Source organism: Melanaphis sacchari, unplaced genomic scaffold (genome assembly GCF_002803265.2).
Source record: "Melanaphis sacchari strain LSU unplaced genomic scaffold, SCAv2.0 Contig25_pilon_pilon, whole genome shotgun sequence".
NCBI classification, from domain to species: domain Eukaryota; kingdom Metazoa; phylum Arthropoda; class Insecta; order Hemiptera; family Aphididae; genus Melanaphis; species Melanaphis sacchari.
Window position 1 is genome coordinate 1832651 of NW_020271133.1, and position 15342 is coordinate 1847992.

At 34.0% G+C, this 15342-nt stretch overlaps 1 protein-coding gene across 1 annotated transcript; it reads right to left on the reverse strand.

Annotated features, from left to right (window-relative positions):
* Positions 1 to 273: 273 nt before the first annotated feature.
* Positions 274 to 11088, reverse strand: LOC112595150 (bicaudal D-related protein homolog; the record flags this gene model as incomplete). The annotated part of the gene is given in 6 exon segments (XM_025340247.1): positions 274 to 2051; positions 3716 to 4060; positions 5341 to 5847; positions 8711 to 8857; positions 10084 to 10281; positions 10873 to 11088. Coding segments are annotated over 6 exon segments (1644 nt in total), but the record flags the coding sequence as incomplete, so codon positions are not given.
* Positions 11089 to 15342: the final 4254 nt, after the last annotated feature.

Genomic DNA, 15342 nt, shown 5'->3' on the forward strand with positions numbered 1-15342 from the left:
TAGTAAAAAAAAAAAAATGGTTTAAGAGTTGTTAATAAAAAAATTGGGAATATAATATCCAGTTATTTAGGAAAATACAAAATTATTAAATGTAACATATATGTATAATAACGTTAATTGTTCACAGATTTATTTATGTAATAATTATTAAGGTGAAGGATTTTTATATTTTATAAAGGAAATCAAAATTATACTAACATATTTTATTATATAATTAATTGATTTAAATTTTATGTCACTAACATTTATTATTATTAAGTAATTAATGTAAATGAAGTGTAACTGCATACATATAAAAATTGTAAAGATTTCTGTCTTGCAGACATAAACCTTTTTTTTTGCGGGGAGGTGTTATGGGCTACAAGACATGTTAATAAATATAAGTATATGTAATATTGCTAGAAGTATTAGCAATAGTAATATATATATATGTGTGGCCTAATGTAATAATATAATATATTATATGTCTATAATATATACAAGATAGTAGATTCATATTTCTATGAATCTTGTTTTAAAAACATCATAATAAACATATCAAAATAGCAATCGTGTGCCGAGGTCGATAATAAATATATTATTGAATTTCCACGAATTTACAATTGGAAACAGATGACATCCTGGAGATTGTTGTTATCGATAAAACAAGTGTGAAAACGATTCCAAGAATAAATACGAAATGAAAGGTTATGGACTACAATGACAAGAGGCTTCTTCATATAATATAAGGGAGCCTAGAGATCAGCAAGGGCAGATGTACCAGAGCCACAAAGACCTGAGTGCCTTCACAACACTCGGCCACTTTTTGTATCAGTTACACGAACTTTATTTATACGTAATAAACACATTATTGTTCTTAAAAGTTGTAATTTTCATTTAAAATAACACCCTAGACTTGAATATGATATTAGCACGCAACAGATTATTAAATTTTTAGTTTTCAAAAAAAAAAAAATAAAATAATTATTGGTTATTTTGGTTTTTTTTTTTTTTTAAACGAAGGAAATATACGGAAAGAGTTTTACATTCATCTCTGAAAATTCTCAACGAGTTTTTAGTATCTTATTGTGTAAGTAATAATTCGGACAAATCCTATGACTTTTCCATTTTATACCTAATATAGTAATATATTATAATGACGTATCATATCGGTGAGTGTGCTCACGTGAGGTAACTTTTGTTATAAATATTTTGTACTAGTTTTTGCAGAATTTTACTGCAGTCTAAAATAATATAATATAAAAACCATTAAATCGAGACGAACCGCCATACATACTATGTACAAATCATTAATAAACTTTCCGGAAAATGGTCTATGACACGATTGACACGATCAGAGACCAAAATAATTTTAGAATATGACTCTCATAATACGTTAACGATTCCGAAGACATCATATGTACCTATAATATCTCATAGTTAGAAATTTGTGTGAATTTGACGCAGACGTTGGAAGTAAAAACTGCCAGTGCGATTGTTATTGATTATTGATGTATAACAAGTATTCACGGGGCGAATTTGGGTCGACGATGGACGAGAGATCGTAAATCTCACTGATAGGTATGATACATGCTATAATGTGTTATAAGTAAGACGACAGTAAATTAAACGCCGGATCGAAAATTAAAGAAAAAAAATACATTAATCCTAAACCGTCGTCCGTCCGTACGAAACGTCGATTGGATGCGATATGACTAATGCGCAAACTCGATCCACTATTTTTATACACATATTACATTATTATAATATTATATTACTGTCCAAAGGTAAACGGACCACGACCGTTATTTATTATAGTATAAACGTTGTTGTTTGCCGTGTCATCTGTTTGCGTTCCCTCCACCGCCGGCGATCATCAACAACGAGTTCATCAGTCCCGACGACCCGAGACTTCCCAAGCTCGAAGCCGACATCGACGGGAACCCTCCGGTACCGGAACACTTTTGCTGGTTTCCGCCACCGAATTCGGGCGCACCGGTGGCCGAAGATTGCATCGGCGGAGCCAGCAATTTCCTGCGCATTTGCTCGTCGAGTAGAGATTGCATGTCCATCTGAAACCGTGTGCAAACAGCGATTAATTTATAGACGTCTCTGCGTCACATTTTTCTATAAAATTACACCATAAAACCGAAGTAATATTGTTCGACTGGCCATACTGATTTTCTCAGTCGATTAATGCTGTTTTGAAGTAATCATATATTATATATGTATATTTATTTATACGAGTAAAAGTTTGAAGTATATAATAATACCATGTACATGTCATGTATAAATATTAACCGCGTATTAACACCGGGAATGTTAATGTTAACGAAAAAAAACATTCCATCTGTTTTTACCTCTTTTTATTATTGTGCGGTGTTTTAGGTTTTTTTTTAATGATAACATATGTTTTGAATTCCTAGCCAAAAACGAGATATTCTTATTTCCATTTTCTAAACACTTCATGTAAATATATCGAAGACCGTACAAATGGCTATTAATTTTTATTAATTGTGTTATGGGCTACGAGATATATTGTTAAATATAAGTATATATGATATTATATATAATATTGCTAATATATAAGTATTAGCATGACCATGACACGTGTCGGGGAGTTAGACATTTTATTAATGATCATGGCACGAGATAGTAGATACATATTATTATGAATCTCGTTGCATTAGGATTAGAATGCATTTTCGAGTGTAATTATCTACTTCTCGACAACATCGTAATAAACATCGCAATAGACAATAGTACATTGCGCGTGCCGAGGTCGAGTGAAATACATTATTAAGGTTTTTGTACGTGTTGGCAATTAGGATCGAATTGCATCCTGGAGATTGTTTTTACCAAAAACAAGTATCAAAAAAACTCCAAGAATATATACGAAATGCAAGGCTATGGACTACAATAACCAGAAGCTTCTTCATTATTTATAAGGGAGCCCAGAGATCAGCAATAGCAGATGTACCATAGCCATTAAGACTCAAGCACCTTCAATCACTCAGCCGCTATAGCACTAATTCTACATGTACTTTAGTTTTACTAAAAATATACATGTTTATAAAGTTTAAACTGTTGTATCTGTTCATTTAAAACAACTAAACTTGGTTGCCGGAAGTGCGCACGCAACAATAAAATTGCAAAAAGTATACCAGTTACTCTACAAAAATTGTGTTCCGTCGACGGACCACAGATCATCTAAATTTTTTTCATTAATTATTAATATAATAAAGTAAACAATCTAATGTCCAACATTTATAATTTATACTTGAAAAAATTATGTTTAAATAAAAGTATAATGCTTTCGATTATAAAATGAAACATACGGGTGATAGCTGGTAATAAAAATTTAAAAATCTAAAAACGCAGAGAAATAAACAATAATAGATATATTATAATGTGAAGCGTTAATTTTTTTTCGTACATTTTTATTCATAAACTAATAATTTTAAAAATTATACGATTTCATTGCGATTCGAACGAAATAATAAATATAATCCATTCAGTTCATATTTTTGCACTCCGGCATCCGTTAAGATTTAAAAAATAAAACAGTGGTAGTCCAAAAACTGTATTTTTATTCATGTATTATGATATAGTTTTCAGACCACTGCATTTTTTAAGTCTCAACAATTGTCGGGTGCCAAGATGAACTGAAGTCGTCGTTAAAAAGTCAGAGCAATTCCGGGTCTGTAAATTTTATAATATTTGCTGAAATACGGACCTGCCACTGTTCTAGTTGTTGACTGAGTTCCACCTTCTGCCCGATGGCCTCCATCAGTTGACCGTTGGCCTGCAGTACGTCAACACGGGTCCGGGCCAGCTGCACCTGCACTGCGTTTTTCCGCCTCACCGCCCCGTCCCGTTGTTCCCACGCTTTCCTCAACAGTTCCGGGATCAAAGACGCGTCCTTCTCGTCGGTACCGGATCCGGAAGTGGTGTCTGCGGGCTCTCCACTGCCTGTATCACCGCACCGGACGCACTTAATCCGCATCGCGTCCATTTTATCCCGCACCGCCAGATCACGTTCCTCGCGGGCCGCCTGCAGTTCCGCGTCTCTCACGGACAACTTTTTGTACAAAAACAAGAATTTTCCGTTAATCAATGGAATATAGGAAAACGACAGTAATATGCGCGTATAAATGTTTATAATATTATGTCTATCCGAGGGGAACAGACTGACGGTAACGGCGAAAAGTATGATGTGGTCATATTATACGTCGTATAGACATTGAACGTTCATGATTATTGCATAGAGGCTACTTTACTGAAATACTTCGTTTTATTCGGTAGCCAATCATTGTTATTATAACAATAATTTTTCGTAAATATAGCATTTATTATAAAGCATATAATGTCATGTTAAATAAACCTTTGGCCATACGTAAACTGCGCTCTAAATTTTACCTATGTTAAAAAGGTATAATGTAAACTGCGCCCGACAACTTAAGCTGTGCCCCATTTATAAAATATACAAAACTTTTGACTAATTTAAGTCTCTACAATTGTGCTTTTTTTTTTCAATTATATCACAGAAATTTCATTTTCGTCTAAAAATACCAACACGTTATTGAATAACTATTGCATTCTAAACTCAAAAAAAAAAAAAAAAAAACAAGCAAAAGTTACGAAATTTAATTAATAAATATAATTGTGGTCAAACTTCAATTGATGAATATCATGTAACAGCAATATGTTATTATTTGTAATATTTGTAATTATTTTACTTTTCAAAATCATATATTTTTTTTTTGATTCTTAATTTTATTTTTATTTTAATGATTCATATTATATGGTTGTAATGAATTAAGCATACATTAAAGTAATCTCGTAAAAATATAGTTATTGATTTTTAAAACTTTATCCAGGCGCAGTTTACAAGTCACCTTTTTACACTCGATAAAAACTCGGACACAGTCTACACGTGTGATTTTGGGTTTATCTATATTTTAGACGCAGTTTACAATCGCCGAAATCTTTTATTATTATTGTTCATTTGATAGTCTAATATCCCCCTCCAATAATATTATATTTAACTCGTGTTAACCAAGTGACCAAGTGTCGTAGCTCAATGACCACATGAATCGAAAACCAGGTCACGGCTGCACGAGCTGGCTAAATCGCATTATGAATATAACACAATATACGATTCGAGTTGCACATAAATTATCGTCCACTGCTGTTAGATTATCGTTTTCGGAGATTGAAGAAAGTGCAATAGTACTTGGGGAAGTCGCCTTAACAGTCGTGGTCTCGAAACCTGGGCAATAACTTTTTTTTTTGACCTTTTCTTTCCTAAACCGATTCACAGTGAAAACGCCGTTAGTGAAAACCTTTGCGTGAACATACCTCGCACGTGAGCTCGGCCACCCGACCGTCCCGGTTGCGAACCAGCTCCGCAAGGTCGACGGATCCCGAGGACTTGACACTGGCCTCCGCGCTTCCGTCTTCACCGCCGCCGCTACAGCCCATCAGCTTCAGCAGCCGGTACTTAGTGCCGGCCGACAACTCCGTCGACACTACGTCCGTGTGGCCGGCCCGGCGCTCGAGAGCGTCGCACAGCCGGACCACCAACCGTTCGGCGTCGGCCCCGAAATCGTTGGGGGGGTGCTCCGCCGTTAGGTCCACGTCGACCATGGGCGGCGGCTGTGGACGAGCAGCTGTCTGCGTTATGGCCGCCTCGGCTTGTTCCAACTCGGCCAACAGCGACATCGGTTGCGATTCGGTCCCACCGGCGCCGTTCGTCCGGTACACCGCCGCACCTCCGGCTTGACCGCTGCACGAAGCGCACTTTCCGCCTCGTCCTCTCCAGTCCCCCGAGAGCGCGTCGTCTAACTGCTTGGCCAACATGGCTGACTGTAAAGGAAAACGCACACGATGCATTAGATAAAAATAGATATTTTATGTTTTACAGGAGGTACTTATTATACACGCAAGCACATAAATATTATGTATACATACAACAATATATGGTACCTACGATATTATATATAGGGGGGAGGGAACTATAAACAAATTGCGAACTAAATTAAACGTCGATGGAATACGAATTTTCTTATCACAACTGCAGTCAGTGCTTAATTTTCACCTAGGCAAACTAGGCAGCTGCCTAAAGGTCCTTAAGTTCCCGGGGCCTAAGCCACCGGCCAAGATTAAAAAAAAAGAAAAAAAACGCACAAAATAGATCAATATTGAGAAATATTTCGTGTATAAGAGTGTTATTTATTTATTTATTTTTTAAAGCTTAGATAGAAACAGGCTTATAAGAATTGTATTATCAAGTAGGTATTATATGTTTGGTAGGTAACTTGGAAAATAAGATTATGTTAAACTATATTTTTATAGATTTAAAAATTATATTAATTAGAACCTACAGTATCGTTAAGACTTGTTGATATTTTATTTTATTTTTTTCATAAATTTGCTCTTTTGTATGTATATCTTTTATACATACACAGTATATATGGAATATTTATTTTTTAATTTTGATAATGATTTATGTATAGGTAATCGTTTCTTATTACCTAAGTATGTTAAATAAATAAAAATTAAAAGCAGTTTTTATTAATATATTTTTTAAAGGCCCCTCTTCTTTAACAGCTACCTTGGAGCCCTGAGCATTTTAAGTTCAGCATTGACTGTAGTTCACTCTAGCCAGTCTAGCCATTAGACATGTTAGTAGAACTTTAATTGCAATTCAAAATTAGTTCATATTTTGAAAACCGTCTGTATTTTTGATTGCGTATGGCACGAGATGACATACTCTACCCGATCTAACTTTGTCATTATTTTCCTAAATCGAAAAAAATGTTTTTTATTGGTTTTTAAATTTATGTCAATAAATTAAATTTTTATTTTATCGAGGGGATGATGTCTGCGCACTATGTTATGGGCTATGAGATATATTATTAAATATAAGTATATATAATATAATATGTAATATTGCTATAAGTATTAGCAATAGTAATATGGCTATATATATATGTGGCCTAATATAATAATATAATATACCTATTATATGGCTATAATATATATGAGATATTAGATTCATATTTTTATGAATCTTGTTTTAAAAACATCATAATAAACATCGCAATAGCAGTCGTGTGCCAAGGTCGATAATAAATACATTATTACATTTCCACGAATTGACAATTGGGAACAGATTACATCCTGGAGATTTTTGTTATCGATTAAACAACTGTGAAAACGATTCCAAGAATAAATACAAAATGAAAGGCTATAGACTACAATGACAAGAGGCTTCTTCATATATAAAGGAGCCCAGAGATCAGCAAGGGCAGATGTACCAGAGCCACAGAGACCTGAGCACCTCCACGACACTCAGCCACTTTTTGTATCAGTTACATGAACTTTATTAATACGTAATAAACACATTATTGTTCATAAAAGTTGTAATTTTCATTTAAAATAACACCTTGGACTTGTATCTGATATTGGCACGCAACAACTATTTGTTATTTCTAAGTTCTAACCCACGCGCAATAATATAGTAGTTGCAAATATACGTTTAGCAGAATCGACATCGTTGTTCTTTGCTTAAATATTAGATTAAAATGAGTGAACAGACTTTTATTAAACTTAGGTAAAGGTAATTAGTCTTTACGGCTCTACAATATATGAGAACTTCTAATTTTAATACTTTGTATACCACCGCATAACTTGTATAAAGGCTTTAAATGTCGTAAAAAGTTAACATATACGAACACAGATAATGTGATCTTAACTTCAATATTTTAATAATAGATAAATTCATATTATAATTTTAAATCTATAACAATACTAGTTAATAATTCTGCGAAATGTAAATTCACTATGTCACGCTTGAGGGGTCAGAGAGAAAAATTAAATATCGCGTTGACATCATTTTAACGTTGTATACTAAAATTGAAAAAAAATTCTAAAATTTTCCCTATGTAATGAACTTTGCAAATGTTTGTGATTTTAATAAATTTTTTACAAATTTGATCTTTAAATAGCTATAAAATAAAAGGATAACTATATATTTTTAATATGTATTGATTACCATTAGTATATTTTACAAGGTATAGGTAACAATGTGTTTATTTTTCTAGAATTTTATTTTTACAGAAAAAATGATCACATAAAAATCAAAAATTTAAAATATCTTTTTAGATAGCACTAAAAGAGTCAAAATATTTTTAAAGTTACATTGTTTCTGATGAATGTTAATCTAGTGAATATTTCAAACCTTTACGGTTGTTCATTTTTCAATTATAACGAAAATAAAAATTGAATTAATCAATAACAGATTTTCCGTTCAAATTCTAGTTTTCCAAATTATTTTTTAAAGTACTGAAAATACTTAATTTTACTTCTCATAAATCTGATTTTCTACCATAAAACATCCTTGGATTTGAAGATCAAAGCATTTTATCTCTATTTTCATATTAGCGAAAAACACACATAATTGGTACAATCAATGTATTTAGAAATCTAATAGCTAATATAGGTATCTACATAATTATGTATGCATTATTAACGATGATTTTATGTGAAACAAATATTTTTAAACAAATCTTTAATATTTCAATGGAGTAACAAAACATTTGAAAGTATTTTGCTTTCGTGTTATATTTATTTGTTCTTAAACCCATATAAGAATTAAGTATAGTCTTATAGGCGCGAGTATATATCATTGAAAGAAATAAGAACAAAAATTAAGCGTCAAACTTACCCTGTGCTCGTAATGGTTCGCCTCAGCTCGGCACTCGGCTAGCTGGCGATCTTTGAGTTCGAGTAGTTCGGCCAACCGATCGCGGTCGGCTCGCAACTCAGCCATCCTCTTCTGTAGTCGTTGTTTCTCTGCCGCTTTCATATCGATCTAGAAAAATATCGTCACCACCCGTTTGCTTTATACTGTGCATCAAATTTACTCAGTCGACACTGTCCAATAAGAAATACTTTTAAAAAATAATTAATTTTTAAAGTTTGTATATTTATATACGTCTTATACGTAAAATTATGCGTATATATAGTATGAGTTATAAGTTTAATAAGGATATAACTAATAAGAATCTTTTCTGAAAGATTTAGTATTGCTAAAATCGAAAGAGTTGACGTTGTTCTTAATTATTTTAGGGTTATTGTTTCGAGATTTTTAATGTATTAACTATTACGATTGTGAGAAGTTATTTATTGTGATAAAATAAAATACTTATGAGAGAATTTGTAAAACTTTTCAAAACTTAAAACATTTGTTTTCCACCGTTTCTTTTTTAATCGAACACGAGCTATTTTTGTATATATTACAAGTACCTACAATAATTGAACTGTAAATTAATTCACTGTTTTAGAAATCGTGTAATTAATGCTTCATTTTCACTAAAAACTAAAAAGTCAACTACATGATGAACGCTAAGCTTTTTATGAAATATTTTCAAATGTTGACTTAAATTTTAACAAGCAAATTCAATTTTTAGTCTTTAAATTCCTTTAATGAACAATACGGCGTTTTTTTTTTACCTTAGCTTAATATTATTTTAAGGCATACAATTTTAAGTACTTATATACTACATAATATATATTATATATAATAGCCGTCAGTCGAAATAATCAATTTGGATAGAATATTTAATATCAAAAATAATTTATTGAATGTTATCTATATTTTCAAGAATCAGGATTATAATGTTTATAAAAATACAAACAAAACTCAAATATAATACCATTGTGCAGCTTATATTTACTAAGTTGAGTAGACTTTGTTCGGTTAAAAATTCGATTAGGTTAACCTAATATTAAATATCAAGCAACTAATATAAGTAAATAAATACAATCATCACGCTAAACGTATAATTTTAAAAACATTGATTTTGTTATTGTATGAACTATGAATAATAATAATTAAAATATTTTAAGTATATCTATTATAAACAGTGACAAAGTCGATCGTTGGCGTAACGGCCAAATTCTGATTTTTCGATTAATCACCAACAACCGACTGCGACCCAAGTAGACTGTCGATATTGTAAAATTTAATATGACTATTTCGCATTAATATAGTATTGATCAGAGCGAAATGAACAAAATAGTATCCGATGCATTTACCTCATCACGCAACACGTCCAGGCTGCGGTAGTCGTCTGGCGTCAGCGACCCGTAATCAGTGGTGGAACCGCCGTTGGTCATGGATGTGGGCGATCCAACTCCTCCGATCCCTGTCCATTTGCCGCTGCCATGTTGTAGCTGCTGTGCGTCTTCCAGAAGACGACACTTGTGCCGGAGTTCCGCTTCTGCCTGGGAAAGCTGCAGCGCACAAACATTTATATAATATCATAAAATCAGTATAATATACTCAATCATTCGACGCGAGGCATGCGTCAGATTAACCCAGACCGAGTTTATTTGGCACATATATTTTTTTTTTTTTTATTTATTTATTATATTTAAAATGTGTCAACATATTACATGTTATTACAAGTTTATTAATACAATTTAGAATTTATTATTAAGTATGGTATGGATGATTAGAAGATATGTGATACGTGTGTTAATTAATTAAGGAGTGGAAGTGATGAGGAGTGGAATTTTGTTTATTAGGGATATAAACACACTCGAAAAGTTTAAACGACATAACTTGAGTATTTTTTATTCAGGAAATTTTTGAGACGTAAAAAAAAAAACAAAAGTTTTTTTTATCATTTTCTGCAATTATCTATGTAAACATAATATCAGATATACACGTAGAGTAAACCACTGTATTTTCCACATATTATGGACGATAGCAATTAAATGACGGCAAAAATAGTTGCCAAAAAAATGAAAATTCGAAAAATTATTATTCGTAATCGACATAATACTCTATATTATATTCTAAACTTATTAATAAATACGAACCTCTCTGATGTGCGACTGCAACCTGCCATTCTGGTCCGTAAGCTCTCGGACCACGGCTCGTTTCTGTTTGTCCGCCTCGCGCAGCTGACGTTCCCGGCTGTCGAGCACCGCCTGCAGGTCTCTGAGATCGGCCTGCAGCTCATGGCACCGTTGCTCGCACTCGGCCTTTGACTGTGCCAACTGTCTGCGCAACCGGTGGCGGTCCTGTTCGATCTCCTATTGCAGCGAAACAACGACAAAAACGATGCGATGTATAAGTTAACTGCGGTGCGTCTCGTTTATTTGACGTAGGTATTGGCGTACATCACACGAGACGTAGTATGATAATAACAATAATAACAACAATAACGACAATAATAATAACAATTCTAGTGTGTAAATGACGATTAACGAGGAATGAGCATGTATAATAATATAGTACGGTTGTTCACGCAAATTTGCATAAATCATCACATTATTAGAGAAAAAAATGGTCGAAGCGCAGATTTGAATAGGCGATATGAGTCATTATACTGCGTATATACTATATATGTAAATACGATTCATGAGTCATAAACTAATAACTATCTCTATAGGTGCCAAATGTTTTACATTAGAGTGTTGCCCAACCCAATAACTCGTGGGTCTCGACACTCGAAAGTATCGATTGACGATCGTAAGTATCCAAGATCCGTTTTTAAGTAAAAACCATTGGTTATAGACAACAATAATAATAATATTATGATATAAATTTATTGTCGATACTTTAAAAAATAGTGTTATGGGCTACGAGATATATTGTTAAATAGGTATAAGTATATATTATAATATAATATGTAATATTGTTATAAGTATTAGCAATAGTAATATGGCTATATATATATATGGCCTAATGTAATAATATAATATATTATATGGCTGTAATATATACGAGATAGTAGATTCATATTTTTATGAATCTTGTTTTAAAAACATCATAATAAACATCGCAATAGCAGTCGTGTGCCGAGGTCGATAATAAATACATTATTGCATTTCCACGAATTGACAATTGGGAACAGATTACATCCTGGAGATTTTTGTTATCGATTAAACAACTGTAAAAACGATTCCAAGAATAAATACAAAATGAAAGGCTATAGACTACAATGACAAAGAGGCTTCTTCATATATAAAGGAGCCCAGAGATCAGCAAGGGCAGATGCTGTACCAGAGCCACAGGACCTGAGCATCTTCACGACACTCAGCCAATTTTTGTATCAGTTACATGAACTTTATTTATACACAATAAACACATTATTGTTCTTAAGAGTTGTAATTTTCGTTTAAAATAACATCCTGAACTTGGATCTGATATTGGCACGCAACAATAGTTAAAAACAAAACTTTTGTTTTAAAATGGAGGATTGTTTTTAAAAATTAATTCAATATTTCTAGTGTTATTTCTTTCATAAACAATTGGCGTCCTCACAAGAATGTAGAAATATTATTTTTTCGAATAAATAAATAACAATCAAAATCAGTTTTCAATTAAAAATTAACGTTCAGTAGGTACTTACAAATTATAATAATAGTTGTTATATTTTTTTTGCAAGTTTTAGCACATCATAAATTTCTACAGACAAGTTAATTTTCTAAAGGAAAAAGTTAACCCAATTATTTACGATAGGTGTAGTAGTAGTGCATACAACTTTCAAATAATAAAACTCCTACTCAAAAAATTTGAATCACTTGCGTACAATTTAAAAATCCACTCATTACCCGTTGTTACTTTGCAACCAGCTTCGTTAACAATCTAAAATTATTATTATTATTATTATTATTGTCGGGAAAATACGAAATATTCCGTGTCAGCGTCAGTTGGACGTGGGATTATGATGTGATTAATGTATTTAAATTCGCCATTCCCTTGGCCGAGCTATAGATACGCCTCTGCGTATAACACCGCATATACACATTTAATTTATGCCTGACCGATACACCTGTAATTTAACTACACAAACGTTACATATTTGCATCATGTGTACATAGCGAAGGTGATCAACATGGCTAATGGCCAAAGGGTAAAACTAATAATATTATGATTCATAATGAATAATTTCCTAATTCCAACTCATAACCAAATCAGTAATTTTTGCACACGCATAAAATGGTAGGTACTCCGACGGAATATTACGGCCATTGCCGCAAACAATCGATGGTCGTGTAAAAAAATATAATACCCAGCTATTATATATATATATATATATTATTATTATTATTATTATTATTAATCTTTAATACGAATAAAAAGTCGTGCGAGACCTTATCGAAGGACACATGCACCGCTAATGAATGATTTTATAGCCGTCAAACGGTAATGTACGTATATCGTGCTTGTTGTCGATTACGTCACGGTATGAATGTACCCTTTCGCCACCGTCCGGGTCGACACGGCGTTCCATCCGAACCGAGCGATTCCAACCACAGCCTATAATACCGACAGCTACAATATACCACAATCGCGGTCGTGCCCTGCTCGTGCAACAGACTAAATGTTATACGCAGAGCGCCGTTCTGGTTCGAGACCTTGGTCCACAACAACGCTTAATCGCGAGGGGTGAGGGGGAACTAGATTGCAATATTACTACTGCTTGATGGATAAACGACAGATTTCGCGCATTGTTTGATTGTGTTTTTTTCGCGATTCGCAAAGCTAGGCGGACTGAGATACAAAAAAAATAAATAAATGGTTTTTTGTTTGTCCTCAACAATATAAATTCAAAACCTCCTTGGACGGTGTTTATGGCTTTTTTTCGCGATTCTCAAAGCCAAGCGGACTGAAATACAATAAAAATAAATGGTTTTTTGTTTGTCCTCTACAATATAAATTCAAAAACTCCTTGGACGGCGTTTATGGCTTTTATTTTGCGATTCGCAAAGCCAGGCAGACTGAGATATAAAAAAATGAATTTTTTTTTTATTTGTCCTCTACAAAATAGATCCAAAAATAGCTGGACGGTGTTTATAGCTTATTTTTTCAACTCATATATTTCCACGTAGTAATAAAGATCACATGAATTTATTTTTGGTTTACGAATATCGATTTTTATATTATTTATTAAAATGATTACTAATATTTGTTATAGATTATATTACGGTTATAATATAAATTAGTAGAAAAATATAGCACACTCAATGTTTTACAAATATATTGAAAAAAAAAAAAATACTTCTGAAAACAGTAACAACGGTTAATTTTACGGATTTCCATTTCTTAAAAGCTGGGCATATTTTTGACGTTTAATCCCATAAAACGAATTACAAATCATAACGGTGTTGGATTTACGTCAGCGTTTATGTAGGTTAATCTTTGAATACGTCTCCATATTTTCGCGTTTACATAAACGACAATGAGACATATGGAAAGTCATAAAATAAAATACCATAATAATCGTGCAGTTCGCGCGATACAATAAAATATAAATATTATTCAACTCTGGCAAAATGGAAAACGACGTAGAAAGATAGATTAGTTCTAACCTGGACGGAGTAGGATTATAATACAGTGCAACTGCGGTAGTGTAGTATAAAAATAATGTACCTAACCGTATCGTATGTACAATGTTATGCGTTATATATGACAGACGCGTATTACCGGCGATGCATATAGGTATGCCGCTAACTCCCACGAATGTCCCAACCACCGAATGTTCTTGGCCTGCAAAGAGACTGCAGCAACATAATATTATTATGGTTTCCATAACTCAACATAATACATGCGACGAAAACGGATGCTGCAATAATATATAGCTGCAGCGCAGTGGGGCGGAAGGGCGCGGGACGGGGGAGGCTACGAGTGCGCGCTTTCACTCGCGGCTATATACCTGCAACAGGTAGGCACTATCCAAGTACTTTGCCGACTGCATAACGACAGCCGCCGCCGCCGCCGACGACGACGACAATAGCGCCGCCGCCGAATCGGAAGAGTGAGAGCGTGACGGCGGAGGCAACGGCGTACAATGATGGCGGCCTCGGCAGTGGCGGCAACAATACGCGCAAGACCTAGGCAACAGCTGCCGAACGATTTTTATGCATAGGTATACGTACAGGTATAACAAGTGCGGTAGAAAACGGTTGTGCACTTGTAGCGAATTGCCGAGCCGAAGAACATTGTTTCGCACGGTGCTACGGCGGCCGCGGAGGCGTTTATACGGGAGCCGGTCGGGTTAATCGTTTTATTCACGCGCGCGCGCGCTCGCGTGTCCGCCGTCGACGGGCTCTGCTGTACGCAGCAGCCTGCGAACGCGGTCGACGGTCTCGAGAGCTGAAAAATTTCGCAAATTTGGGACTCGACTTGGCGTGCGGCGGGCGGTTTAGCGAAAAAATAAAATAAAAACGTTTTCGAATAGAATCCAGCGCGGGTAGGTATATCGTAACACGAAACTAGATGATGCGACGGTTTGATAAGTCGCGAGAAATGTTTTTTCTTCGACGAGGCGCGATACAAAT